This window comes from Thalassophryne amazonica, chromosome 11 (assembly GCF_902500255.1).
Source record: "Thalassophryne amazonica chromosome 11, fThaAma1.1, whole genome shotgun sequence".
Taxonomy (NCBI): domain Eukaryota; kingdom Metazoa; phylum Chordata; class Actinopteri; order Batrachoidiformes; family Batrachoididae; genus Thalassophryne; species Thalassophryne amazonica.
The window spans coordinates 66,885,158-66,911,182 of NC_047113.1; the positions used below are offsets into that span (position 1 = coordinate 66,885,158).

The following is a 26,025-nucleotide window of genomic DNA, read 5'->3' on the forward strand; positions in this document are numbered from 1 at the left end:
TCCTTGATGTCAGACACAGTGTAAATACAGTCATCACACTATTGAGTTGAATCTTGTTTTAAATATATGTTATTCCTCTTTGAGCATATATTTGAAGGTATGTTTGCACAGAGTGTTTGTCTTATTATTCATTAAAATGCAGCAACGTTGCTTTTGAATTATTAAACCTCTCATGTGCACAGTGCCTCTGCTCTCATTAATTACAAATGAATTGCTAACTTGTATTGTAAGACGTCTGTCACTGACCAGTAAGTAATGGGAACTCTATTAGACATTTGTTGACTCATATAAACACGTCTCCTCCTCCTTGTTATTGCGTTTGTTTTATGTAAACGTGAGAATCACAGGCTGTCTCTCCATTATTTTCAATGAGAGCTGCTGTGAGCTACGCTCGCTTCCTGATCATGTCATTCTTGGGGGAAAGTGAAGTTTGCTCTTTAAGTCTTGATTATTGTTCTTTACAACACTGTTTGTCCTCTTGTTCCAGACTAATATAATAATATGTCTGAAATTCGGTTTCCGTTTATTAAATTCCACGCAGAGTAAATGTAGCAGACACGGATTATTGTTATAATTGTTTTAGCATGTTTTCAGGGTATCGTGCATTCAATCTCTTATTAACTTGACGAAAAGCATAAAAAATACATTTTTGTAGTATAAATATTTACAATTGTCATCATGTGGATTCTCTATGTTGTTTTGACTGCAGCAACTCTGGCGTGAAAGGAATTATGGGATACGAGGTCTACTAGAAAAGTATCCGACCTTATTATTTTTTCAAAAACCATATGGATTTGAATCACGTGTGATTACATCAGACATGCTTGAACCCTCGTGGGCATGCGAGAGTTTTTTCACGCCTGTTGGTTACGTCATTCGCCTGTGGGCAGTCTTTGAGTGAGGAGTCGCCCACCCGCTTGTCGTTTTTTTCATTGTTTAGGAATGGCTCAGAGACTGCTGTTGTTTTATCAAAATTTTTTCAAAACTGTAAGGCACAACTGAGTGGACACCATTTGATAAATTCAGCTGGTTTTCTGTAAAAACGGCTGATGAGAGATTTTGGTCTGGTAGTGTCGCTTTAAAGATGGCCCACGGTGCCTGACGGCGATCTGCGCTTCAAGGTGGCAGCGTCTCGCTGTTTCAAGTTGAAAACTTCCACATTTCATGCTCTGTTGACCCAGTAAGTCGTCAGAGAACAGAGAACTTTCAGAAGAAGTCGGCATGATGAGTTTATTCAGACGTTCCATTGTTAACGGACATTTTGTAATGAAAGAATGTGCAGGCAGAGTCGCATGTCGGGCTGGACCCGACCGCGGGGGGTCGCGACAGGAAAAAACACCTCCGTTGGAAACCTTAACGGGCAAGTTGGAACATGCCCAAGCTGTTAAACAATTTCTCAGTTACTCACGTGTTGAAAACCATCAAAAGCCGCCTGATTTTACAAATGGTTTTCAACACGGAGGGTTTTTCCTGCGCAGCGCACACAGATTCGCTGAGTCGTTTCCGTGACGACTCGGCGAATTTGCGCGCACGTCTTTCATTACAAAATGTCCTTAAACAGGGAAATGTCCGCATAAATTCCTCATGCCGGCCTCTTCGAATCTTCTCTGTTCTCTCACGATGTCCTGGGTGAATTAAGCCTTAAATTAGGATGTTCAGGTCGAAACAGGCCGACGACGGGCCTGGAAGCGCTGCAGGACGTCCCGCTCTGTGGGAAGTCCTTACACCAACAGAAACACCCCATAATTTCTACCTCAGCGTTTTAAACTTTTCACCGAAAACCAGCTTAATTTCCGTCGTAGTGTCCACTCGGATATTCCTCACAGGTCCAGAAAATTTTTGATAAGCAACACGCGCCGTCTGGAGCAGCGTTGTCCTGCTGTCTCTTGGTTCTGTCTGCTGTCTGTTGGTTCTGTCTGCCTGCTGTCTGTCTGTTCTTTCTGTCTGTCTGCTGTCTGTTGGTTCTGTCTGCTGTCTGTTGGTTCTGTCTGCTGTCTGTTCTTTCTGTCTGCTGTTTTGTCTGTGTCTGTCTTGTCTGTCTGCTGTCTGTTCTTTCTGTCTGCTGTCTGTTGGTTCTGTCTGCTGTCTGTTCTTTCTGTCTGTCTGCTGTCTGTTCTTTCTGTCTGCTGTCTGTCAGTTCTGTCTGCTGTCTGTTGGTTCTGTCTGCTGTCTGTTCTGTCTTCTGTCTGCTGTCTGTTGGTTCTGTCTGCTGTCTTTTGTTTCTGTCTGTCTGTCTGTTCTGTCTGTTGTCTGTCTGCATGCTGTCTGTCTGCTGTCTTTCAGTTCTGTCTGCTGTCTCTTGGTTCTGTCTGCTGTCTTTTGGTTCTGTCTGCTGTCTCTTGGTTCTGTCTGCTGTCTCTTGGTTCTGTCTGCTGTCTGTTCTTTCTGTCTGTCTGCTGTCTGTCGGTTCTGTCTGCTGTCTGTTCTTTCTGTCTGCTGTCTGTCAGTTCTGTCTGCTGTCTGTTGGTTCTGTCTGCTGTCTGTTCTTTCTGTCTGTCTGCTGTCTGTTCTTTCTGTCTGCTGTCTGTCAGTTCTGTCTGCTGTCTGTTGGTTCTGTCTGCTGTCTGTCTGTTCTGTCTGTCTGCTGTCTGTCTGTTGTCTGTCTGCATGCTGTCTGTCTGCTGTCTTTCGGTTCTGTCTGTTGTCTGTTCTTTCTGTCTGCTGTCTGTTGGTTCTGTCTGCTGTCTGTCTGTTCTGTCTGTCTGCTGTCTGTCTGTTGTGTCTGTTGTCTGTCTGCATGCTGTCTGTCTGCTGCCTTTTGGTTCTGTCTGCTGTCTGTTCTTTCTGTCTGCTGTCTGTCAGTTCTGTCTGCTGTCTGTTGGTTCTGTCTGCTGTCTGTTCTTTCTGTCTGCTGTCTCTTGGTTCTGTCTGTCTGCTGTCTGTTCTGTCTGCCTGCTGTCTGTTCTGTCTGCCTGCTGTCTGTCTGTTCTTTCTGTCTGTCGCTGTCTGTTCTTTCTGTCTGCTGTCTGTACAGTTCTGTCTGCTGTCTGTTCTATTCTGTCTGTCCTGCTGTCTGTTGGTTCTGTCTGCTGTCTGTTCTTTCTGTCTGTCTGCCTGTCTGTTCTTTCTGTCTGCTGTCTGTTGGTTCTGTCTGCTGTCTGTTCTTTCCTGGTCTGCTGTCTGTCAGGTCTGTCTGCTGTCTGTTGGTTCTGTCTGCTGTCTGTTCTTTCGTTTCTGTCTGCTGTCTCTTGGTTCTGTCTGTCTGCTGTCTGTTCTGTCTGCCTGCTGTCTGTCTGTTCTTTCTGTCTGTCTGCTGTCTGTTCTTTCTGTCTGCTGTCTGTCAGTTCTGTCTGCTGTCTGTTCTTTCTGTCTGTCTGCTGTCTGTTGGTTCTGTCTGCCTGCTGTCTGTCTGTTCTTTCTGCCTGCTGAACCATTTGGTGATAATTTTCTTCTGTCCTGCTTTCATTAGATCACAAACTTTCAAACTCACGATTTGTTTTGTAAGAGCACCTCTTCAGCAGATTATCACCTTCTTTTTATTCACAGATGTAGACAAAAAATAAGTGTCTGAAATCTGAGAGGTATCAGGTGCTCTGCAGACTTTAGTTAAACCATCTTTAATTGCATATCTGTCTGTGGCAACCTCAGGTTGTGGATTGCTATGACAACGTGTTGCCATCCAAGCAAAGTGTGAACTTGGTTGTGTTTGGCTCCCAGGGTGGCCGGCACTGATGATGACGTGTTGATTGAGATTCTGGCATCCAGGACCCAGGAACAAATTAAAGAGATCATCAAAGTGTACAAAAAAGGTGACGTACTCAACAACAAGACGCGCCACGGCGGAGGAGAAAGCAGTTAACTCTGTTTGCAGCAACAGCTGTTCATTAGCTAGTCTGATGTTTCCTTGTCATTTTGTTTTAAAACAAAAATATCAAATCATAAAGCAGAACTTGGAGAGTAATTTTATAAATTCATTTTGTAAATGAAAACAAAGTATCTGGATAATAATTTTTATTGGTGTTTGATTAAATGCACCACTTTTCAAATCCGCTGCTGGAGACCTACACTTATGGCATCACCTTGGTCTCTATATAACTATATTTGTACATTCAGGTCCACAAGTAATGGACAGTAATTTGTGTGTGTGTGTGTGTGTAGTTTTGGCTCTCTATACAAACAAAATAGAGTTAAAATGAAATAACAGTTTTTTTGTCATGTTGACTTTCAGCTTTTATTGAAGTGGTTTAAAAACTAATGCATTCACCATTAACAATTCTAGCCATTTGTAACTATAGTGCATCTGTTTCCATCGCCCATAAGTAATTGGACCATTAAAATATAAGTGTTTTTTAAAATAATTCAACAATTTTTATCCCCCACTGACGGAAGCTCTGAAGGGGGATTATGTTGTGGCGATTTCCGTCCATCTGTCTGTCTGTCCGGCCATCCCTCTGTCCCTCCCAAAAAGGGTATAAGCATTCTGAAATCAACTCCTTTCACACTTTTAGGAGGAATTTCATAAAACTTGGAACCAGTACTTGCTATAGGTTGGTAAGAAATTACTAAGAAATTCAAACAACTGTTTGGTAAATCTGTTGGGTTTAGGCAGAACTATACAATAATGTAATATATTTATTTAAATTGAACTTTCAAGTTAAAAAACACACAAAGTGCTCTACATAATAAAACATCAAGACACAACAATCATCCATAAAAACAATTAAAATAGAACATCACACTCTCTTCTGTTCCTTTCTGTGTTTTTTGTTTTCTTTTACTTCATATGATGGGAATGTGAATTAAGAATTCTAAACACTGTTGAGGAGTGTACATACTATATCTGTACATCTGTATATCTGTTTAATGTACCCATCATTGTTGAAAACTCATAAATAAAGAATAAAAAAACAGAACATGTATCACATGCAAAAAAAGAAGAAAAAAAAGAGATAAACCCATGAAACTAGTGACAAATAGTAGAAAATAAATGGGTTTTAAGATTTGCCTTGAAAGAGTCAACTGAAGTGAAGTTTTGAATATCAAGAAGCAAATTGTTGCACAAAGTGGCAGGATGGTAAGTAAAACCTGCTGACTTGGGGTGACAGTGTAAGTCCACATCCTGAGACACTGCAGGGCAGGAGAAGGCACATAAGGCTTAACACGTTCAACAAGATAGGTGACTGCATGAGCCACCTTATATGTCAGCAGAACCCCCCACCCCATGAAATCTGCTCTTACAGTCACAGGGAGCCAGTGCAAGAAGGATAGTAGAGAAGGAAGCCACCAAGACATCCAGACAACTGTGAAGGAGTTCTGCGGTTGGGGACTGGAGAAACTGTGCATTGTGCAACATTTGTTTGTTCACGGGTCATCAGCAGTTACACGGGTTCACAGTGGAGTGGAAGAAAGAAAGATTGTAATGCAAGAAAACACATCAAATCTCAGTTCGTGTGGACCATGTGTGTGCCAACAAGGTAGAGGTTTTTTTTTTTAAAGAAAGTCCTTCCATGTGCCACTATGCCAAGAAGCTGTGTAACTGGTGATGCCTGACTGCATAAAAATTTAAGAACCTGCCGTGAGCAGGAAATGTAAACAATCTTGTGACCTTCGTCTCCGCTTTCCTCCAGAGTTTGGCAGCAAACTGGAGAAAGATATCTGCGGTGACACCTCAGGACACTATCAGAGACTCCTGGTGATCCTGCTGCAGGTAGAGAATTGTATTTCCTGTGGTGACAGCGAGAGCATCTCATGATGCTGTTACAAAGTCGTTTGAGGATTAGGTGACAGCACAAAGCACAGTCGCCGCTTCCTCCAATCTGCTTTAGTAAATGCAATCCTAGCGGATCTTGGCCGCTTGTCCAGGGTCACCTGGGTTTACAGGCTCTCTGCAGGTTGTGATCACACCTTTTCAGTCCAGACTGACTGAGAATTACTTTCTGCTTGTCCATCTGTCTGTCTGTTTCATCTGACTGCAAAGGGGAGCCGGGAGGACGGAGTCGATGAGGGCAAGATCGAAAAAGATGCAAAGGTGAGAGGAACCAAGGCCATCAGGAAACATTACAAGATCTGGCAACAAGGGATGAAGTGTATTCATGAGTCATCAATTCAGTTCGATTTATTCAAAATTGCAACATAAAGTCACCCGTAGGCACTGCACACAAGTACCGACTCCCTGAGCAGCAACAGTGGTAACGAAAAACTCCCTCAGGCAATTTTTTTTTTAACCTCTGCCAACGAAGTTAAGAAAGTCCTTAAAGCCATCAATGCAAACGGCCCCAGTGCACGGGGCGGCCCCAGTTTGTCTGTCTGTTTGTTTGTGAACAGCCTGGAGCCCACAACTTTCATATATCATTAGTAAATTTTTACTGAAGTTTCATATCCTGATAGGCAAAGAAGTGATTAAATTTTCAAGGTCAAATGGCAAAGTCAGGAAAATGGCCAGTAGAACTGATAAAATCCCTATCCTTAACACTGAATGAATTAAAAAAAAAAAAAATCATAACTCCGTCAACAAAGTTCACATTCTTTCATATTTGACAGCGTTATGTAGGATGGTACCTTTTATCGGCTGGACAAAGTTTATCTGGATCTGATCAAGATGACAGATTTTGTGGCTATTTAAATTTAACATTGAAAACCCCATTTAATGTATATTTTACATTATATCTTCATCAACGTGCCCCAATCACTCTCATATTTGAAAGTGAGGTGCAGACTGGCACTCACTATCATCTTGATTCAGATCTGATCTGGATTGTGGATTTTGTGGACATTTTCTTGCTTTGCTCTTCGATGGAGTTGTTTCAGTTTTTTTTAAGGTTTCTGTTCCTGAAAAGGCCCAAGGTTCCTAGAAAATCTATACCAGGGTTGCAACTTTCTAAAGACTCTGATGGAAGTGTTACCATGGTAACATTTAAAGCAAGAAAGTTCAGCTGTTGCCTAGCTGAAGCTACTGAAGATCTTAAACTTAAGTTTCAGTTCGCACTTTTTTGAACATTTTTTTCATAAAAGTGACTGGAAAGTTTTCTTTGACCTTTGTCCCTGATACCATCACCCTTTCCTGTGTATCAGTGAAAGAGTGCACAGAACAGATTATTGGAGCTTAAATTACTCAGAGAACACAAATGTCTATTTGATCCAGCTGAACGTTTTTCCCTCCAAATGACAAAATGTTGTGTGCTGAAATTTGACCTGATGACCTTTTTTCCAGTTGTACCACATATGCACTGGTTTTTGTTCATATTCAGTACTGTTAAAACTGTTTCTTTAGAATTTGATTAATGCTGCTCACAGTCCAAACAACAAACAAGGCAGAGACAATACTAATTTAATTTATTTTTATTTATATTGCGCCAAATCACAACAAAGTTGCCTCAAGGTGCTTCACACAAGTAAGGTCTAACCTTACCAGCTCCAAGAGAAGCACACAGGCGACAGCGATAAGGAAAAACTCCCTCTGATACTAGAAGGGAAAGCAGTAGAGGGAACATCTCTGCCACTTATTCTGAAATATAAACTTTGACAGTGATTACTGAATTTTGGTCTACTCTTGATAGATGACTTTGGATCATGAGAGTTAACCTTTGATCCTGATTACTGTACCTTGATGGTGATCACTGATATTTGATCCTGATTACTCGTCTTTGAGTCTAATCTCAGAATTTTGTCCCTGATCTCAATTCTTTGCTCATGTTCCTGACTTTTGTTCCTTATGTTTTATACTGTTCACTGACTTTTGATCTTGATTCTTCCTATTTGATGCTGATCATTGAGCTTTGATGCTTAAAGTGATCACTGACGTTTGAACTCTAGTCACAGCTGGTTGAACATCCACACTGAACTTTGATCCTGTCACTGAACTTTGATCTTGTTCTCAGAATTTTGTCCATTATTGCTTATCTTTCATCATATTCCTGACTTTTAATCTTTGTCTTTTATCATGTTCACTGGCCTTTGATCTTGATTTCTGCTGTCTGATTCTCATCAATGATATTGTGTACTTGTGATTGAACTTTAATCCAGGTCTCAGAATTTGTTCCTGATCTCTAATCTTTGATCGTGTTCCTGACTGCTGATCCTCATCTTTCATCCCATTCTCTGATCTTTGATTTTGATTCCTAATCTTTGATGATGATCACTGACGTTTGATCTCTAGTTCTAGTTGTTTGATAATGAATGATAAGCTTTGATCCTGATCATGGATAGTTGATAAATCATCTTTGATGTTGATGGTCCTGTTTTGCAATGTTAATAAAAAAATCCAGTTGATCCATATCTGCTCCAAAATTTAGGGAGTACCCGCTTGACTCATGTTCTCTGCCAACTTTCATTAAAAAAAAAAAAAAAAATCACTGAATTAGTTTTAGCTTATTCTAGCTAAAGATCAGTTGAAAGTCATCCGTTATGTCTTACCTGTTGCTGCAACAGACGACCCTCCTGTAGTGCAAAACCACTTTGTCAGCAAGTGCAGCAAAAAATTGTATAATCAAAAACAAATTACAGCATATGCAAATATGAATGGATTTTTTTACATCTTAATGTAAAAGGGCTGAAGTTGTTAACATACTGAGAACAAAGTCGTATCTGCGTTTGCTTGTTGAGTGTGTGCACAATCTTCCATCACAGGATCTGTATGCTGCCGGCGAGGGCAAGTTTGGGACAGACGAAGACAAATTCATCTCAATTCTTGGCAACAGGAGCATAGAACATCTCAAGAAGGTGAGCGTACAAGGTCTGTGATGAAAAAAGTGGTCCTTTTTATTTTTTTCAAAAAATAAATGGATTTGATTCATATGTTTTTATGTCAGACATGCTTGAACCCACGTGCGCTTGCGTGAGTTTTTTCACGCGTGTCGGTGACGTCATTCGCCTGTGGGCACGCCTTGAGTGAGGAGTGGTCCACCCCGCCCGTCGGAATCTCTTTGTCTGAATAGCCGCTGCGGATGGCGCGCGTTGCTTTATCAACATTTTTTCTGGACTTGTGAGGGATATCCGAGTGGACACTATTGGAGAAATTAAGCTGGTTTTCGGTGAAAAGTTTAACGGCTGATGAGAGATTATGGGGTGTTTCTGTCGGTGTAAGGACTTCCCACGGAGCGGGATGTCGCGCAGCGCTTCCAGGCACCGTCACCGGCCTGTTTCAACCTGAAAACATTCTAATTTAAGGCTTAATTCACCCAGGACGTCGTGAGAGAACAGAGAAGATTCAGAGAGGCCGGCATGAGGACTTTATGCGGACATTCCACTGTTTAAGGACATTTTGTAATGAAAGACGTGCGCGCAAATTCGCCAAGTCGTTTCCGTGATGACTCGGCAAATCTGTGTGCCGCGACAGGAAAAACACCTCCGTGTTGAAAACCATTTGTAAAATTCAGGCAGCTTTTGATGGCTTTCAACAAGTGAGTAACTGAGAAATTGTTTAACAGCTTGGGCATGTTCCAACTTGCCCGTTAAGGCTTCCAACGGAGGTGTTTTTCCTGTCGCGACCCCCCGCGGTCGGGTCCAGCCCGACATGCGACTCTGCCCACACGTTCTTTCATTACAAAATGTCCGTTAACAATGGAATGTCCGAATAAACTCCTCATGCCAACTTCTTCTGAAAGTTCTCTGTTCTCTGACGACTTACTGGGTCAACAGAGCCTGAAATGTGGAAGTTTTCAACTTGAAACAGCGAGACGCTGCCGCCTCGAAGCGCAGATCGCCGTCAGGCGCCGTGGGCCGTCCTTAAAGCGACACTACCAGACCAAAATCTCTCATCAGCCGTTAAACCTTTTACCGAAAACCAGCTGAATTTATCGAATGGTGTCCACTCAGTTGTGCCTTACAGTTTTTGAAAAATTTTTTATCAAACAAAGCAGCAGTCTCTGAGCCATTCCTAAACAATGAAAAAACGACGAGAGGGTGGGCGACTCCTCACTCAATGACTGCCCACAGGCAAATGACATAATCAACAGGTGTGAAAAAACTCTCGCATGCCCACGAGGGTTCAAGCATGTCTGATGTAATCACACGTGATTCAAATCCATATGGTTTTTGAAAAAAAAAATAAGGTCCGTTACTTTTATCACAGACCTCGTATGTGTGTGTGTTCAAGAGAAGCAACACATTACCCTTTAACAGCTTATTATATTTTCTTATTTTTCCTGTCGATTTTGGGTAAACAGTTTCTCTGTTGTAGTAAACTCAGTGGATTTATTTTTTCGACTGAATGTGGAATTGGCAATTAAACTGGACAAAAATATAAACCCAACACTTTTGTTTTTGCTCCCATTTTTGATGAGCGGAACTCAAAGCTCTAAAACATTTTCTATATACAGAAGGAAAATAAGTATTTGAACACCCTGCGATTTTGCAAGTTCTCGCACTTAGAAATCATGGAGGGGTCTGAAATTTTCATCTTAGGTGCATGTCCACTGTGAGAGACATAATCTAAAAAAAAAAAAAATCTGGAAATCACAATGTATGATTTTTTTAATAATTTATTTGTATGTTACTGCTGCAAATAAGTATTTGAACACCTGTGAAAATCAATGTTAATATTTGGTACAGTAGCCTTTGTTTGCAGTTACAGAGGTCAAACATTTCCTGTAGATTTTCACCAGGTTTTCACACACTGCAGCAGGGATTTTGGTCCACTCCTCCATACAGATCTTCTCCAAATCTTTCAGGTTTGGAGTTTCAGCTCCCTCCAAAGGTTTTCTATTGAGTTCAGGTCTGGAGACTGGCCAGGCCACTCCAGGACCTTGAAATGCTTCTTACAGAGCCCCTCCTTAGTTGCCCTGGCTGTGTGTTTGGGGTCATTGTCATGCTGGAAGACCCAGCCATGACCCATCTTCAATGCTCTTACTGAGGGAAGGAGGTTGTTTGCCAAAATCTCGCAATACATGACCCCATCCATCCTCCCTTCAATACGGTGCAGTCGTCCTGTCCCCTTTGCAGAAGAGCGCCCCCAGAGTATGATGTTTCCACCCCCATGCTTCACGGTTGGGATGGTTTTCTTGGGGTTGTTCTCATCCTCTAAACATGGTAAGTGGAGTTGATTCCAAAAACCTCTATTCTGGTCTCATCTGACCACATGACCTTCTCCCATGCCTCCTCTGGATCATCCAGATGGTCACTGGTGAACTTCAAACGGGCCTGGACATATGCTGGCTTGAGCAGGGGGACCTTGCTGCCCTGCAGGATTTTAAACCATGACAGCATCATGTGTTACTAATGTAATCTTTGTGACTGTGGTCCCAGCTCTCTTCAGGTCATTGACCAGGTCCTCCTGTGTAGTTCTGAGCTTTCTCAGAATCATCCTTACCCCACAAAGTGAGATCATGCATGGAATCCCAGACCGAGGGAGATTGACAGTCATCTTGTGTTCCTTCCACTTTCTAATATATAATCATAATAGTTGTTGTCTTCTACCAAGCTGCTGGCCTGTTGTCCTGTAGTCCATCCCAGCCTTGTGCAGGTCTACAGTTTTGTCCCTGGTGTCCTTAGACAGCTCTTTGGTCTTGGCTATGGTGGACAGGTTGGAGTGTGATTGATTGAGTGTGTGAACAGGTGTCTTTTATACAGGTAACAAGTTCAAACAGATGCAATTAATACAGGTAAAGAGTGCAGAATAAGAGGGCTTCTTAAAGAAAAATTAACAGGTCTGTGAGAGCCAGAATTCTTGCTGGTTGGTAGGTGTTCAAATACTTATTTGCAGCAGTAACATACAAATAAATTATTAAAAAAATCATACATTGTGATTTCCAGATTTTTTTTTAGATTATGTCTCTCACAGTGGACATGCACCTAAGTGGGAGACCTTGCAAAACAGCAGGGTGTTAAAATACTTATTTTCCTCACTGTACATAAAAGACCTGTTTCTCTCAAATATAATTTACAAATCTGTCTAAATCTGTGTTCGTGAGCACTTCTCCTTTGCTGAGATAATCCATCTCACCTCACAGGTGTGGCATATCTAGACTCCCACTTTACAATGTGGTAGCCAGGTGACACCAATGGGCCTCAAACCCTATATCGACTTATTCTTTTATGTTCTCCTGCTTGCAGTCAACAGTAACCATTTAGCACCATTGAAAATAACAACTGTGACATGTAGATAAAACATCATCACTCTAGTGTGTGACTGAATGATTATATATAATAAAGCTGTGTATATATAAAGTACCATTGTAAATCACCATACAAATAATATCAGTGCTATCAGACTGAAGATTAGAAAGCAAGTGAAAACAAAGCACCCAGGAAGTCAAATCAAATCAAATCAAATCAATTTTATTTATATAGCGCCAAATCACAACAAACAGTTGCCCCAAGGCGCTTTATATTGTAAGGCAAAGACATACAATAATTACGGAAAACCCCCAACGGTCAAAACGACCACCTGTGAGCAAGCACTTGGCAACAGTGGGAAGGAAAAACTCCCTTTTAACAAGAAGAAACCTCCAGCAGAACCAGGCTCAGGGAGGGGCAGTCTTCTGCTGGGACTGGTTGGGGCTGAGGGAGAGAACCGGGAAAAAGACATGCTGTGGAGGGGAGCAGAGATCAATCACTAATGATTAAATGCAGAGTGGTGCATACAGAGCAAAAAGAGAAAGAAACACTCAATGCATTATGGGAACCCCCCAGCAGTCTAAGTCTATAGCAGCATAACTAAGGGATGGTTCAGGGTCACCTGATCCAGCCCTAACTATAAGCTTTAGCAAAAAGGAAAGTTTTAAGCCTAATCTTAAAAGTAGAGAGGGTGTCTGTCTCCCTGATCCGAATTGGGAGCTGGTTCCACAGGAGAGGAGCCTGAAAGCTGAAGGCTCTGCCTCCCATTCTACTCTTACAAACCCTAGGAACTACAAGTAAGCCTGCAGTCTGAGAGCGAAGCGCTCTATTGGGGTGATATGGTACTATGAGGTCCCTAAGATAAGAAGGGACCTGACTATTCAAACCTTATAAGTAAGAAGAAGAATTTTAAATTCTATTCTAGAATTAACAGGAAGCCAATGAAGAGAGGCCAATATGGGTGAGATATGCTCTCTGCTTCTAGTCCCCGTCAGTACTCTAGCTGCAGCATTTTGAATTAACTGAAGGCTTTTCAGGGAACTTTTAGGACAACCTGAGAATAATGAATTACAATAGTCCAGCCTAGAGGAAATAAATGCATGAATTAGTTTTTCAGCATCACTCTGAGACAAGACCTTTCTAATTTTAGAGATATTGCGTAAATGCAAAAAAGCAGTCTTACATATTTGTTTAATATGCGCTTTGAATGACATATCCTGATCATGAAAATTTAACCAATGCCGTCTAATAATACTGCCTAAGGGAAGCATGTATAAAGTGAATAAAATTGGTCCTAGCACAGAACCTTGTGGAACTCCATAATTAACCTTAGTCTGTGAAGAAGATTCCCCATTTACATGAACAAATTGTAATCTATTAGATAAATATGATTCAAACCACCGCAGCGCAGTGCCTTTAATACCTATGGCATGCTCTAATCTCTGTAATAAAATTTTATGGTCAACAGTATCAAAAGCAGCACTGAGGTCTAACAGAACAAGCACAGAGATGAGTCCACTGTCTGAGGCCATAAGAAGATCATTTGTAACCTTCACTAATGCTGTTTCTGTACTATGATGAATTCTGAAACCTGACTGAAACTCTTCGAATAGACCATTCCTCTGCAGATGATCAGTTAGCTGTTTAACAACTACCCTTTCAAGAATTTTTGAGAGAAAAGGAAGGTTGGAGATTGGCCTATAATTAGCTAAGATAGCTGGGTCAAGTGATGGCTTTTTAAGTAATGGTTTAATTACTGCCACCTTAAAAGAAGATTAGAAAGCAAGTGAAAACAAAGCACCCAGGAAGTCACCCTGAAAACGAGACAGATGTTGATGCTGAAAGCTGTGACCTTTTCAATCCCACGCGTCTGCTATTTCACTTGAAAGAGAATATCACAGCAGTGATTGTTTTGTTCTCCGTAGTGTTCGATGCCTACAGGAAGATCTGTGGTTCTGACATAGAGGATAGCATTAAAGGCGAGACCACTGGGAATTTGGAGAACCTGCTCATTGCTGTTGGTAAGGCGAATAATCCGTGACTGATCGTAAGAGACAAATTAAAGTGCTGCTCTCCGGGTTTCTGACATGCACATTAGAATGAAATACACTACAAAGTTCCAGTTGTCAGCCAAAATCAGTGCCTGCACAACAGGCACTGATTTTGGCTAAAAAAGTGTGAAGTTAATTCCTTGCCGTTTCTTCCACAGTGAAGTGTGTCAGGAGTGTTCCAGCGTTTTTTGCTGAAGCTCTGTATAACTCTATGAGGGTACGTATCTCTATCGTTCTTCATATACCAAGAATGTAAATGTAATTTCTGGCACTCTTTCATTTTCGGTATCATTTATCATGTGTTTGCTTACTGTGTTAGGAAAACAGTTACTGAAAGAACTGTAGTGATTTTCCTGTCTGATGGGAAATCTAAGGATCTTCTGGTTGCGAGCCCATCTTTAGCCCCTCTGCTCTCTAGGTCATCTCAAGCCCAACTGGACATTGTTGGACCCCTTACTTTACCCTGTAGACTACCCAGTGATGGTCTAGAGGTTAAAGTGATGGGCTCAAGATAGCAAGATCCGTAATCCCCAAGTTGCTCCTGTGTGTCAGTCACTACCGGGTTTCCAATATTAATTTCCCATGAGGCTCTATGTGTTATGTGTCGGACGCGGGCGGAGGACCGACCAGCGTTTGAAGTAAGACCCAGTATAAAATAAGCAGAGCACGGTACAAAGGATAACAGAATTTAATAAACATAACAGTGATGTGCAGAATAACAACGAATGAGTGCGCGGTCTGCGAGGTGGAATAACGGTGCGCTCCCAGCAGCACAAACGGTCCGGAGCCAGAACAGTTCGGACCCAAGGACCCCGCCGACACCCCCCAGGTGGCCGCGACCAACCGAGTCTGTGAAAGAAGAAACCATCATGTGAGTCCACCACTCCACACACAGAGTGACCACTCAAAGGTGTACATAAACAGCAAACACTTCCTGGCTTAAGCACCAATCAGCTTCCCACCCTGCAGGCATGGAACACCCAGTTCAATTCTCCACTGCAGTGGAAGCTGATTAAACGACTAACATAACAGCTCAATATAATAAGGTGTGAGGGACACCACATTTACTGACTGTACTTATGTTAGTCACAAAACCTAAAGTACCTCAGGAAGTGTGCTGACGAGCATGAGACCTCACCCCCTCCTCTTTCACAGACCATGGCATCAAACCTGGTACGGTCTCTGCATCCATGATGATGAGATGGCTCTCTAGACGACGATCTCACCCGTCTGGTCACAAGGTCGAGTCTCTGGCAAATACACACTGTGTACTCCAGACTTAAATGCAACCATGCCCCAATCCATACAGATGCACCACAGCTGTGAGTCCTGACAAGCTGCACATGACAAGCTTCAGGTGATCAGGGTGAGGTCCTGATAACTCAGCCACACAGCCACTCAGTCCTGAACGCATGCCACCTGGAAGGAAAAACAAAAGACAGAGAACAGAAGACAAAAGGCAGCCAGGCACCCCAGCCATACAACAGCACCCCACCCTCACGGGAAGCCTCCCGGCGACCACACAAACCTGGCCCAGGAAAAACACCCCCCTCCAGGGACCATGGCTGGAAACAGTATCTGCATTCATCTTCCAACTGAATCTTCATTTAACAGAACTGTTGACGTCTTCACCCCTGACTGCATCTTTGCCTTTGTTTCTGTCATTCAGTTTGCACAGGTGTGGCCAGGAGTTCTTGAACCTGTGCGGTCAGCCTTTGTCCGACCATGTTTAAAGTCTGTTTAGTCATAAAACAAAAAGACAAACACAAACAACCAACCCCCCCCCCCCCCCCCCCCCCAGAGGACCGTCCCATCAAACCCCGGGAAGAGGAGAAAAGAAAAACACAACCCAAACTTAAGCTTGCAAACAAAAAACGCTAACACCCCCCCCCCCCCCCGGACGACATGTAGGGACCAACACCCCCCAGAGGACATCCCGCCAGCTCCAGGAGTAATAACCACAGCCGAGGTCCCTCTGGGATCCAAAGTCACCCACGGGGACTCCCAGAGCCTCCCAGAGAGCCGTTCCATCAAACCCCAGGAGACGCCCCCCCTCATGACTAACGGACCCAGCCCCGGCCGTCTATGGCTTGATGGACCCACAGCCCTTTCCCCCCCAGAGGACACCACAGTCACACCCTGAGGGCGGAAACTGGGGGAAAAACAAAAGAAAAAAAAAACATACAAACAAAACAACCCCAACCCCACCCCCTCGGCGCAGTGGAAACTGGAAGGACGTCCAGTGTCACCAACCATGACTATACCCCAGAAGTCAACCGTGAGGAGTGGAACAGCGGTAATGGCAGACGGCACAAAATGGCGCCACCCCTCCGACTTCCAAACCAGCCACCAGCTGCGGGTATATTCCACTGCCCCAAACCTCAGCTACGCCGATGGCATACGGCTCAAAGGCGCGCTGAAGCCGGAGGTGGAACAGGGAATCAACAAAAAAAAAAAAAACAACACCCCGAACCCCCCCCCTCCCAGGTGCAGAGGTTACCTGGGAAACGCCCAGCATAACCAAACTGCACCACTCCAGCAACGCCGACGGCCTATGGCTCACACGGCTGGAGCCAGAGGAGAAGAGAGGGCACAACAAAAACAAAAAAAACAAAGAAAAAAGAAAAAACAACCCAATTACCCCCCATCACCCCCCAGAGGACCGTCCCATCAAACCCTGGGAGGTGAAACCAAAAGAAATAAAAAGAAAGACTAACAGACTAACATAAAGTTAACTGGGTCCTTTCGATGCTCCAGACAGCCTGCAAGGTCACGACCCCAGAACACTAATAGTGTAGAAAATCCCACACAAAAACCAACTCAAAAAACACCCACAAAAAATGAACCAACACAAAACTAATAAGTGAGTTATACCGTCAAGCTCAAACAAATGGAACACACCTGTTCCACCTTAAGAGCTATGACGGTAATGTGACTCAGTCACCAACAGAGGGAGCCAAAGTGCTAAAAATAAAAAACCCCTTTGGTAACCGAGAAAACAACTCATGCTGCTTTCCCTGTACACAGCTACGTGTAACACACAACCAAAATGTGCTTCAACTAAATTACACCGGAGCTGACACAACAGACGCAGTAGTTATCTTCACCCGGGGAAATGGGGCTACAACTGTAACACAGGAAGCACAGCGACCCGTGCCACAGAACTCCGCCGTGCGCGTTCACCCATTAAAGACACACTCATGCAGCTCCCGTTTTACCTCTTATCCGGTCGGAGTGTGACGCGAAGCCGTCGCTATTCACACTCCACAACAACCCACGGATAAGGTAACACCACAGGAACACGGCTGCAAGAGAGCTCAAATCACTATTCAATAATGGGTTTTCTGACACGCACCATCCGGGTGGAGAGCACCCGCAACTGATCCGGATAACTTCTGATGTCTGCTGCCGCCTTCCCGGCACAGTACCGCCTCTGCTACCGCTGGGTCCGTGATGTATTGGCCAGAGACTACTGTATGTGTCGGACGCGGGCGGAGGACCGACCAGCGTTTGAAGTAAGACCCAGTATAAAATAAGCAGAGCACGGTACAAAGGATAACAGAATTTAATAAACATAACAGTGATGTGCAGAATAACAACGAATGAGTGTGCGGTCTGTGAGGTGGAATAACGGTGCGCTCCCAGCAGCACAAACGGTCCAGAGCCAGAACAGTTCGGACCCAAGGACCCCACCGACACCCCCCAGGTGGCCGCGACCAACCGAGTCTGTGAAAGAAGAAACCATCATGTGAGTCCACCACTCCACACACAGAGAGACCACTCAAAGGTGTACATAAACAGCAAACACTTCCTGGCTTAATCACCAATCAGCTTCCCACCCTGCAGGCATGGAACACCCAGTTCAATTTTCCACTGCAGTGGAAGCTGATTAAACGACTAACATAACAGCTCAATATAATAAGGTGTGAGGGACACCACATTTACTGACTGTACTCATGTTAGTCACAAAACCTAAAGTACCTCAGGAAGTGTGCTGACGAGCGTGAGACCTCACCCCCTCCTCTTTCACAGACCATGGCATCAAACCTGGTATGGTCTCTGCATCCATGATGATGAGATGGCTCTCTAGACGACGATCTCACCCGTCTGGTCACAAGGTCGAGTCTTTGGCAAATACACACTGTGTACTCCAGACTTAAATGCAACCATGCTCCAATCCATACAGATGCACCACAGCTGTGAGTCCTGAGGAGCTGCACATGACAAGCTTCAGGTGATCGGGGTGAGGTCCTGATAACTCAGCCACACAGCCACTCAGTCCTGAACGCATGCCACCTGGAAGGAAAAACAAAAGACAGAGAACAGAAGACAAAAGGCAGCCAGGCACCCCAGCCATACAACACTATGTATTTTGGTCTATGTCTACCAGCTGATTGTATCTGAAATGGGTCAACTGAAGAGTCATGGTTGGTGTCTGGTTGATACTCTTTCATGGGGTTGTTAGCAAGTATCGAGATGCTGTAGATTTTTCTTGTAACCGATTGCCTCTGCAGGCAGTTTCGCAGATTATAGGGACTTTAGATTAACAGGAGGAACTCAGTAAAACCACCTGCTGAGTTGAATGGTAGCAAGAAACCTGAGCTAATTTGACCCTTCATGGCACAGCAGTGCCCACCCCTGCTCCAGGAGAACTGACTCTTGGCAACACTCAACAGTGTATACTATTTTCCAGCAAGATGGTCACAACACCTTAGCTTGAGGACCAAACACAAAAGGATTTTTTCTCCTTTGACAAATTCTAGCAGCCAGGTCTGGACCAAGATCTCCGAGGAAGACTGGGTAATGCTGACATCTACATATGAGGTCTATCAATAAACTAACGTACCTTTTTATTTTTTCAAAAACTATATGGATTTGAATCACGTGCGATTGCATCAGCAACCTTGAACCCTCATGCGCATGCGTGAGTTTTTTCACGCCTGTCGGTTACGTCATTCGCCTGTGGGCAGGCTTTGAGTGAGGAGTGGTCCACCCCTCCCGTCGCAATCTCTTTGTCTGAGAACTTCCTGAGAGACTGACGCTTTGCTTGATCAAATTTGTTTCAAAAACTGAGAGGCACATCGAAGTGGACACCATTCGAGAAATTCAACTGGTTCTCTGTGAAAATTTTAACGGCTGATGAGAGATTATGGCGTGATGCTGTCGCTTTAAGGACTGCCCACGGAGCGGGACATTGCGACGTGCTCTGAGCCGCTGCTGTCTGCCTGTTTCAAGAAAACCTCCAAATTTAAGCCTCTGTTGACCCAGGACATCGTGAGAGAACAGAGAACTTTCAGGAGAGGTCGGGATCAGCAGTTTATCCGGACATTCCACTGTTAAAGGTGATTTTGTAATGAAAGAAAGTGCGGACGGGTCCGCGCGTCGGGACACAGCTGGAGCCGCGCGGCGGCACAGGAAAAACACCTCCATGTTGATAACCATTTGTAAAAACCAGGCGGCTTTTGATGGTTTTCAGTTGAGTGAGTATCTGAGAAATTGTTTAACAGCTGGACATGTTCCAACTTGTCCTTAAGGCTTCCAACGGAGGTGTTTTTCCTGGTGTCCACTTCGATGTGGACACCAGGAAAGGTAAAGTTTCACAGGTGGTTAACTGCAACTGTTGTTGTTGTTCCTTTGCTCAGCGGGCTGGAACTGATGACGACACCCTGATGAGGATAATGATTTCAAGGAGTGAGGTGGACATGTTAGACATCAGAGCCAACTTCAAAAAGATGTATGGAGCATCTCTTTACACCACGATCCAGGTACTGCTAGCTACAGAACAAAAACAGGGTAGAAGCACTCGGTCTTAGACCCTGTCGTGCTTTATATGCAAAAATTGCTTAATTTTATGTTAAATGTAGACTTTCAGATATAGATCAACAAATCACTTATATTAGTTATCAGCATGCAGCAGAAAAAATGTTTTTAAATGGACGCAACTGAGTCCTGAGATAAATCTATTGAAACACAACTTATGTCGCCGGTGTGAATAAAATGTATGTTTTCTGGAAGCAGTTTAGAATTTTTATCCACCTAGGTTAAAACACAGCAACAACACACTGGGCAACTCAGTTTCCCATCATGCCATTTCAGGGTCAAGTGTTATATGCCATTGTAGGGCTGGCTATCAAATTTCAATGTTTTTGTGGCACCAGTTGAAATGTTCTAATACTATCAAGGTTTCTGTGATACATTCAAAACCAAATTTCAATACCAAAGCCATAAATCTCCTACCAGGATTTAAGAATGCTGATTATTAACTGGCTAACATAATGTTTCACAAACATGTAGTGATACAAGAAGGAAAAACATGTTTGGGGAACTGGCTGCTTGGATTTTCACCTCAAACACTGCAGTGGTTCAGGAGGTCCAGCAGTTATGATACCATTTATTATCGTTGGTGGAGGTATTTTTTTCATCCCTGTTTGTTTGTTTTTCTGTTTGTTTGTGAACAACCTGGAGCTCACAGTTTTTCATATATTGTTATGAATTTTTTTAACTGAAGATTCATATCCTGATAGACAAGAACTGATTCAATTTTCAAGGTCATAGTTCAGGAAAAATCTGGGAAAATTGGAAAAAATCCCTATCTTTAACATTTTCAAAAATTCATAACTCTGTCAAAAAAGATTAAATGTCTTTCATATTTGACATCATTATGCAGGATGGTACCCTTTATCCACTAACAAAGTTTGATCCAAAGATCTGATCCAGATTACAAATTATGTGTCCATTTAAATTTAACATTGAAAACCCCATTTAATGCATATTTTACATTCTGTCTTAAACAAACGTGCCCCAATCACTGTCATGTTTGAAAGTAAGGGGCAAACTGCCACTCACTATCACCTGACAAAGTTTGATCTGGATCTGATCCGGACTGTGGATTTTGTGGACATTTGAATTTAATATTGAAAAGCCCATTTGGTGTACATTTTATATTATATCTCAATCAAAAGTGCCTCAGTCACTCATTTTTCTGTTTTGGATTTACCTACAACACCAAAATCGAATGAAGGTTCCAATTTTCTTCCTATTTGTCGATCTTCCAGTTATCAGTTGGAAACCAAGTGCCAAAAAGCAATGACAAATTGTGCATAGCAGAGATAACTAATGTTCTGTGAAAATTATCTGAAAAAGAATTCAGAAACTTGAAAAGTTTAAAAAACAAACAAACCTGACAACACCACAAAAAACTTTGATTCAAGTGCATGAACTAAATACATACTTCTGACATGTGATCACATCTAATTTAGCTTTTGAAAAGTCACTTCTAACAGGACTTTGATGTTGAAATTTTTTTCCACTGTAAAATTTTGTGGAATTGGAAACTAGTGTTGGCAGAGGTTTGCACTCTACAAGTGTGGTGCTCTAGTTTATACAACCCCAATTCCAATGAGGTTGTGATGTTGTGTAAAATGTAAATAAAAACAGAATACAGTTATTTGTAAATCCTCTTCAACCTATATTCTATTGAATACACGGGACGGGGCAAAAGACTGGGAACAAAAGACTGGGAAAGTTGATGAATGCTCAAAGAACACCTAATTGGAAACAGGTGACTGTCATGATTGGGTATAAAAGGAGCATCCCCAAAAGGCTCAGCCATCCACAAGCAAAGATGGGGTGAGGATCACCACTTAGGGAACAACTGCATAAAAAATAGTCCAACAGTTTAAGAACAATATTTCTCAACATTCAAGTGCAAGGAATTTAAGATTCAATCATCTACAGTCCATAATATAATAAGAAGATTCAGAGAATCTGGAGAACTTTCTATACGTAAGCGGCAAGGCCAAAAACCAACACTGAATGCCTGTGACCTTCGATCCCTCAGGCGACACTGCATTAAAAATCGACATCACTGTGTAAAGGATCTTACCACGTGGGTTCAGGAACACTTCAGAAAACCATTGTCAGCTAACACAGTTCGTTGGTACATCTACAAGTGCAAGTTAAAACTCTACCATGCAAAGCAAAAGCCATACATCAACAACATCCAGAAATGCCGCCACCTTCTCTGGGCCTGAGCTCATTTGAAATGGACAGATGCAAAGTGGAAAAGTGTGCTGTGGTCTGATGAGTCCACATTTCAAACTGTTTTTAGAAATCATGGACGTCGTGTCCTCCAGACAAAAGAGAAAAAGACCATCCAGATTGTCACCAGCGCAAAGTTCAAAAGCCAGCATCTGTGATGGTATGGGGGTGTGTTAGTGCCCATGGCATGGGCAACTTACACATCTGTGATGGCACCATCAATGCTGAAAGGTACATCCACGTTTTGGAGCAACACATGCTGCCATCCAAGCAACGTCTTTTTCAGGGGTGTCCCTGCTTATTTCAGCAAGACAATGCCAAGCCACATTCTGTACTAGACTGGCCTGCCTGCAGTCTAGACTTGTCACCCATTGAAAACGTGTGGTGCATTATGAAGTGCAAACTACGACAATGGAGACCCCGGACTGTTGAACAACTGAAGTCGTACATCAAGCAAGAATGGGAAAGAATTCCACCTACAGAGCTTCAACAATTAGTGTCCTCAGTTCCCAAATGCTTATTGAGTGTTGTTAGAAGGAAAGGTGATGTAAGACAGTGGTAAACATACCACTGTCCCAGCTTTTTTGAAATGTGTTGCAGGCATCCATTTCAAAATGAGCAAATATTTGCACAAAAACAATAAAGTTTATCAGTTTGAACATTAAATATCTTGTATCTGTGGTGTATTCAACTGAATATAGGTTGAAGAGGATTTGCAAATCATTGTATTCTGTTTTTAGTTACATTTTACACAATGTCCCAACTTCATTGGAATTGGGGTTGTAATATGTTAACAGATCTTCAAGTTATATTCAATAAGTATTTTATAATTTGTCTGATGGCATGGAAACATATTAAGGTGTGAGACATAAGCAAGGAAACATACCGTTTATATTTTTGTTATGAAGCTGCTCTGAATATGTCATGGAGCTGAACAATAAAACAAAGGATTGTACTGTAATGTAATTTTCTTCTTGTTAAAATAGATTTTTTTTTTTAAATGTATATATATATCATTTAGGAACCAGTATCAAAGTCTTGGCATCAGCACTAGTATTGGAAATTTTTTGAACAATACCCAGTCCTATTGTAGTATAAAAATAAAAAAGACATACAATAGTGCAGAAAGAAAGCCACAAATAAAGCTTGTAAAGGTAGACCAGAGATCTTCTGAACTCCAGATAAAATTAGGTTAAATTTCACACAGACATTTTACTGGCTATCTGCTAGACAAGTAAGAACTCTTACGCAGGTCTACTGTGTCCAGGGTTCCTGTGAATCCTTAAGAAGTATTAAATAACACTGAATTTGTTCATCTAAAAATTGGTATTAAAATGTCTTAAAAATGCCAAGACACAGGAATAAGGATATTATTGAAGTTTTCTTCTGACATTGTAATTAGAAACATCAAAAATTAATGGCAATATCTGTTTTCTTTATAATTCATTGAAAGCCTCTTGTAACGCTATGCAGAGCAAGATAGCGGAAGCAACAAATCTCTTTTGTTTGTTTGCTGGAGCACTCAGACCAGAGATACTTTCAACAAGTTACGTGAAAAGGGGAAAGTGTAAATTTAATAAGAACTGGTTTTTGATTGAAGATTTTGCAGTATTGTTTAAACCAATAACCATGTTGTGTATTACAATAAATATTTTAGCAAATTTGTCCCAAATCCTCAGGCATTAATATTGTTTTTTTTTCCCTTCATTTTTCCTGTTTGTGGTCTTACATTTCATTCCAACTGGAATTTTAAAGCCTTTAAAATTCTTATATCTATCTTTCCTTAGACAGTAGGAACCTTGTGTGTGCCAGTTGTCAGTAAAATCTTTAGTTACACACACTATTTTTTACTTGTTTTGTTAACATGAATCAGTGGTGATATTATCATAGCTTTATTTAATGCATTTATTTTGATTGTAACTCAGAAATTCTGAGTTCCAAGCTTCCATCGATTGCAGCATGAATGTCAATCCTTGCTTGTGCTTCTTCTTCCAGTTCATCTGCACGATCCAGCAATTAAATTAACTGTAATTATGTGATATACGAGGTCTGTTAGAAAAGTATCTGACCTTATTATTTTTTTTTTTTAAAAGATATGGATTTGAATCACGTGTGATTGCGTCAGACAAGCTTGAACTCTTGTGCGCATGCGTGAGTTTTTTCATGCCTGTCGGTTGCTTCATTCGCCTGTGAGCAGGCTTTGAGTGAGGTGTGGTCCACCCCTCTCGTCTATTTTTTATTGCGAATAAATGTCTGAACGATTTGGATCTTTGCTGCATCAATTTTTTTTCCAGAAACTGTGAGAGACCTCCAGGTGGACACCGTTCAAAAAATTAATATGGCTTTCAGGGACGATTTTATGGGGATTAAACAGATTACGGGGTGTTACTGCCGCTTTAAGGATGGCCCACAACTGCTGAGAGCGCGGCGCGCTCCCAGCCCCCATCGACAGGCTGACACCCCGCTGGAACAACCAGATCATTTCCAACATGAAAGCTTTGCTGATCCGGGACCTCGTCTGACTTTCACAAAAAGGCAGAAGATGTGGAAATCAGCACTTTTTCCGTCACATTCCACCGTTACAGGAGTTTTTTTCATGGAAAGAAAAGCGGAGGGACGCGCCACAAAGCCGTTCATTACGCGGGACAAAACCACCTCGGTGTTGGTCTCTCAGGACAGCTTTCAGGTGGATTTCAGACGGATTCCGGTTGCTTTCCAGTCGTGTGACTATCCGATTGTGATTGTGCATGAACTGGACATGCCAGAACATGTCCCGTGAGGCTTCGTCACGGCGTTGCTTTGTGCCGAGCAGACCTCGTATATATGTACACCACAGAAATAAAGATATTCTATAACTAGCAGAACACAAAGTACATGTTGTCAATGTTGTAAAAAAAAAAAAAATCAGAAAGACCTACACCTTTAAGCTTTTGGACTATCTGTTATAGAAAATCTGAAAATGACACTGTCTGGCATCTGTATTAAATTGGGATTGGCATTTTAACAGGACATAATAACAAATACAATATAACTCGTTAATGGATGCGTGTGTTGGAACCCTGAAGGATCGATGTGTTTGCTGATTGTATTCCAGGAGGACACCACCGGAGACTATCAGAAGGCTTTGCTGTACCTGTGTGGTGGAAATGATTAATACGGTGTTGTTGGACGCTGAATGATGAGCTGCCGTGATGCTGCAAAACAAAGCTCCGTGTGAGATAAGGCTATTGAGCCACAGTTATTAATTACTTCTTCTTTGTGATGATTCAATTGGCGTGAATTACAAGCTTGACTGTTTTCTGCTACATGAGTCGATTTACATTATAATGTATTAATTCTGATGGATTTTCCTTGATGTCAGACACAGTGTAAATACAGTCATCACACTATTGAGTTGAATCTTGTTTTAAATATATGTTATTCCTCTTTGAGCATATATTTGAAGGTATGTTTGCACAGAGTGTTTGTCTTATTATTCATTATTAAATGCAGCAACGTTGCTTTTTGAATTATTAAACCTCTCATGTGCACAGTGCCTCTGCTCTCATTAATTACAAATGAATTGCTAACTTGTATTGTAAGACGTCTGTCACTGACCAGTAAGTAATGGGAACTCTATTAGACATTTGTTGACTCATATAAACACGTCTCCTCCTCCTTGTTATTGCGTTTGTTTTATGTAAACGTGAGAATCACAGGCTGTCTCTCCATTATTTTCAATGAGAGCTGCTGTGAGCTACGCTCGCTTCCTGATCATGTCATTCTTGGGGGAAAGTGAAGTTTGCTCTTTAACGTCTTGATTATTGTTCTTTACAACACTGTTTGTCCTCTTGTTCCAGACTAATATATATAATATGTCTGAAATTCGGTTTCCGTTTATTAAATTCCACGCAGATTAAATGTAGCAGACACGGATTATTTGTTATAATTGTTTTAGCATGTT

General features: G+C 42.1%; 1 protein-coding gene across 1 annotated transcript; it reads left to right on the forward strand.

Annotated features, from left to right (window-relative positions):
* The first annotated feature begins 6 nt into the window (after nucleotides 1-6).
* On the forward strand, nucleotides 7-25,617 carry LOC117519694 (annexin A5-like). Its single transcript, XM_034180955.1, has 9 exons — nucleotides 7-20; nucleotides 3,658-3,749; nucleotides 5,568-5,647; nucleotides 5,918-5,968; nucleotides 8,566-8,671; nucleotides 13,917-14,012; nucleotides 14,201-14,259; nucleotides 19,685-19,807; nucleotides 25,177-25,617. Exons 1-9 carry the CDS (start codon nucleotides 7-9, stop codon nucleotides 25,234-25,236), a joined length of 681 nt encoding a protein of 226 aa, XP_034036846.1. The 3' UTR covers nucleotides 25,237-25,617.
* Nucleotides 25,618-26,025: the final 408 nt, after the last annotated feature.

Bases quoted from the DNA above. Each gene is read 5' to 3' on its own strand.
- LOC117519694 (XM_034180955.1), top strand. The intron at 14,013-14,200 runs GTAAGGCGAATA...TTTCTTCCACAG, and splicing joins GAACCTGCTCATTGCTGTTG to TGAAGTGTGTCAGGAGTGTT. The intron at 14,260-19,684 runs GTACGTATCTCT...TCCTTTGCTCAG, and splicing joins CTCTGTATAACTCTATGAGG to CGGGCTGGAACTGATGACGA.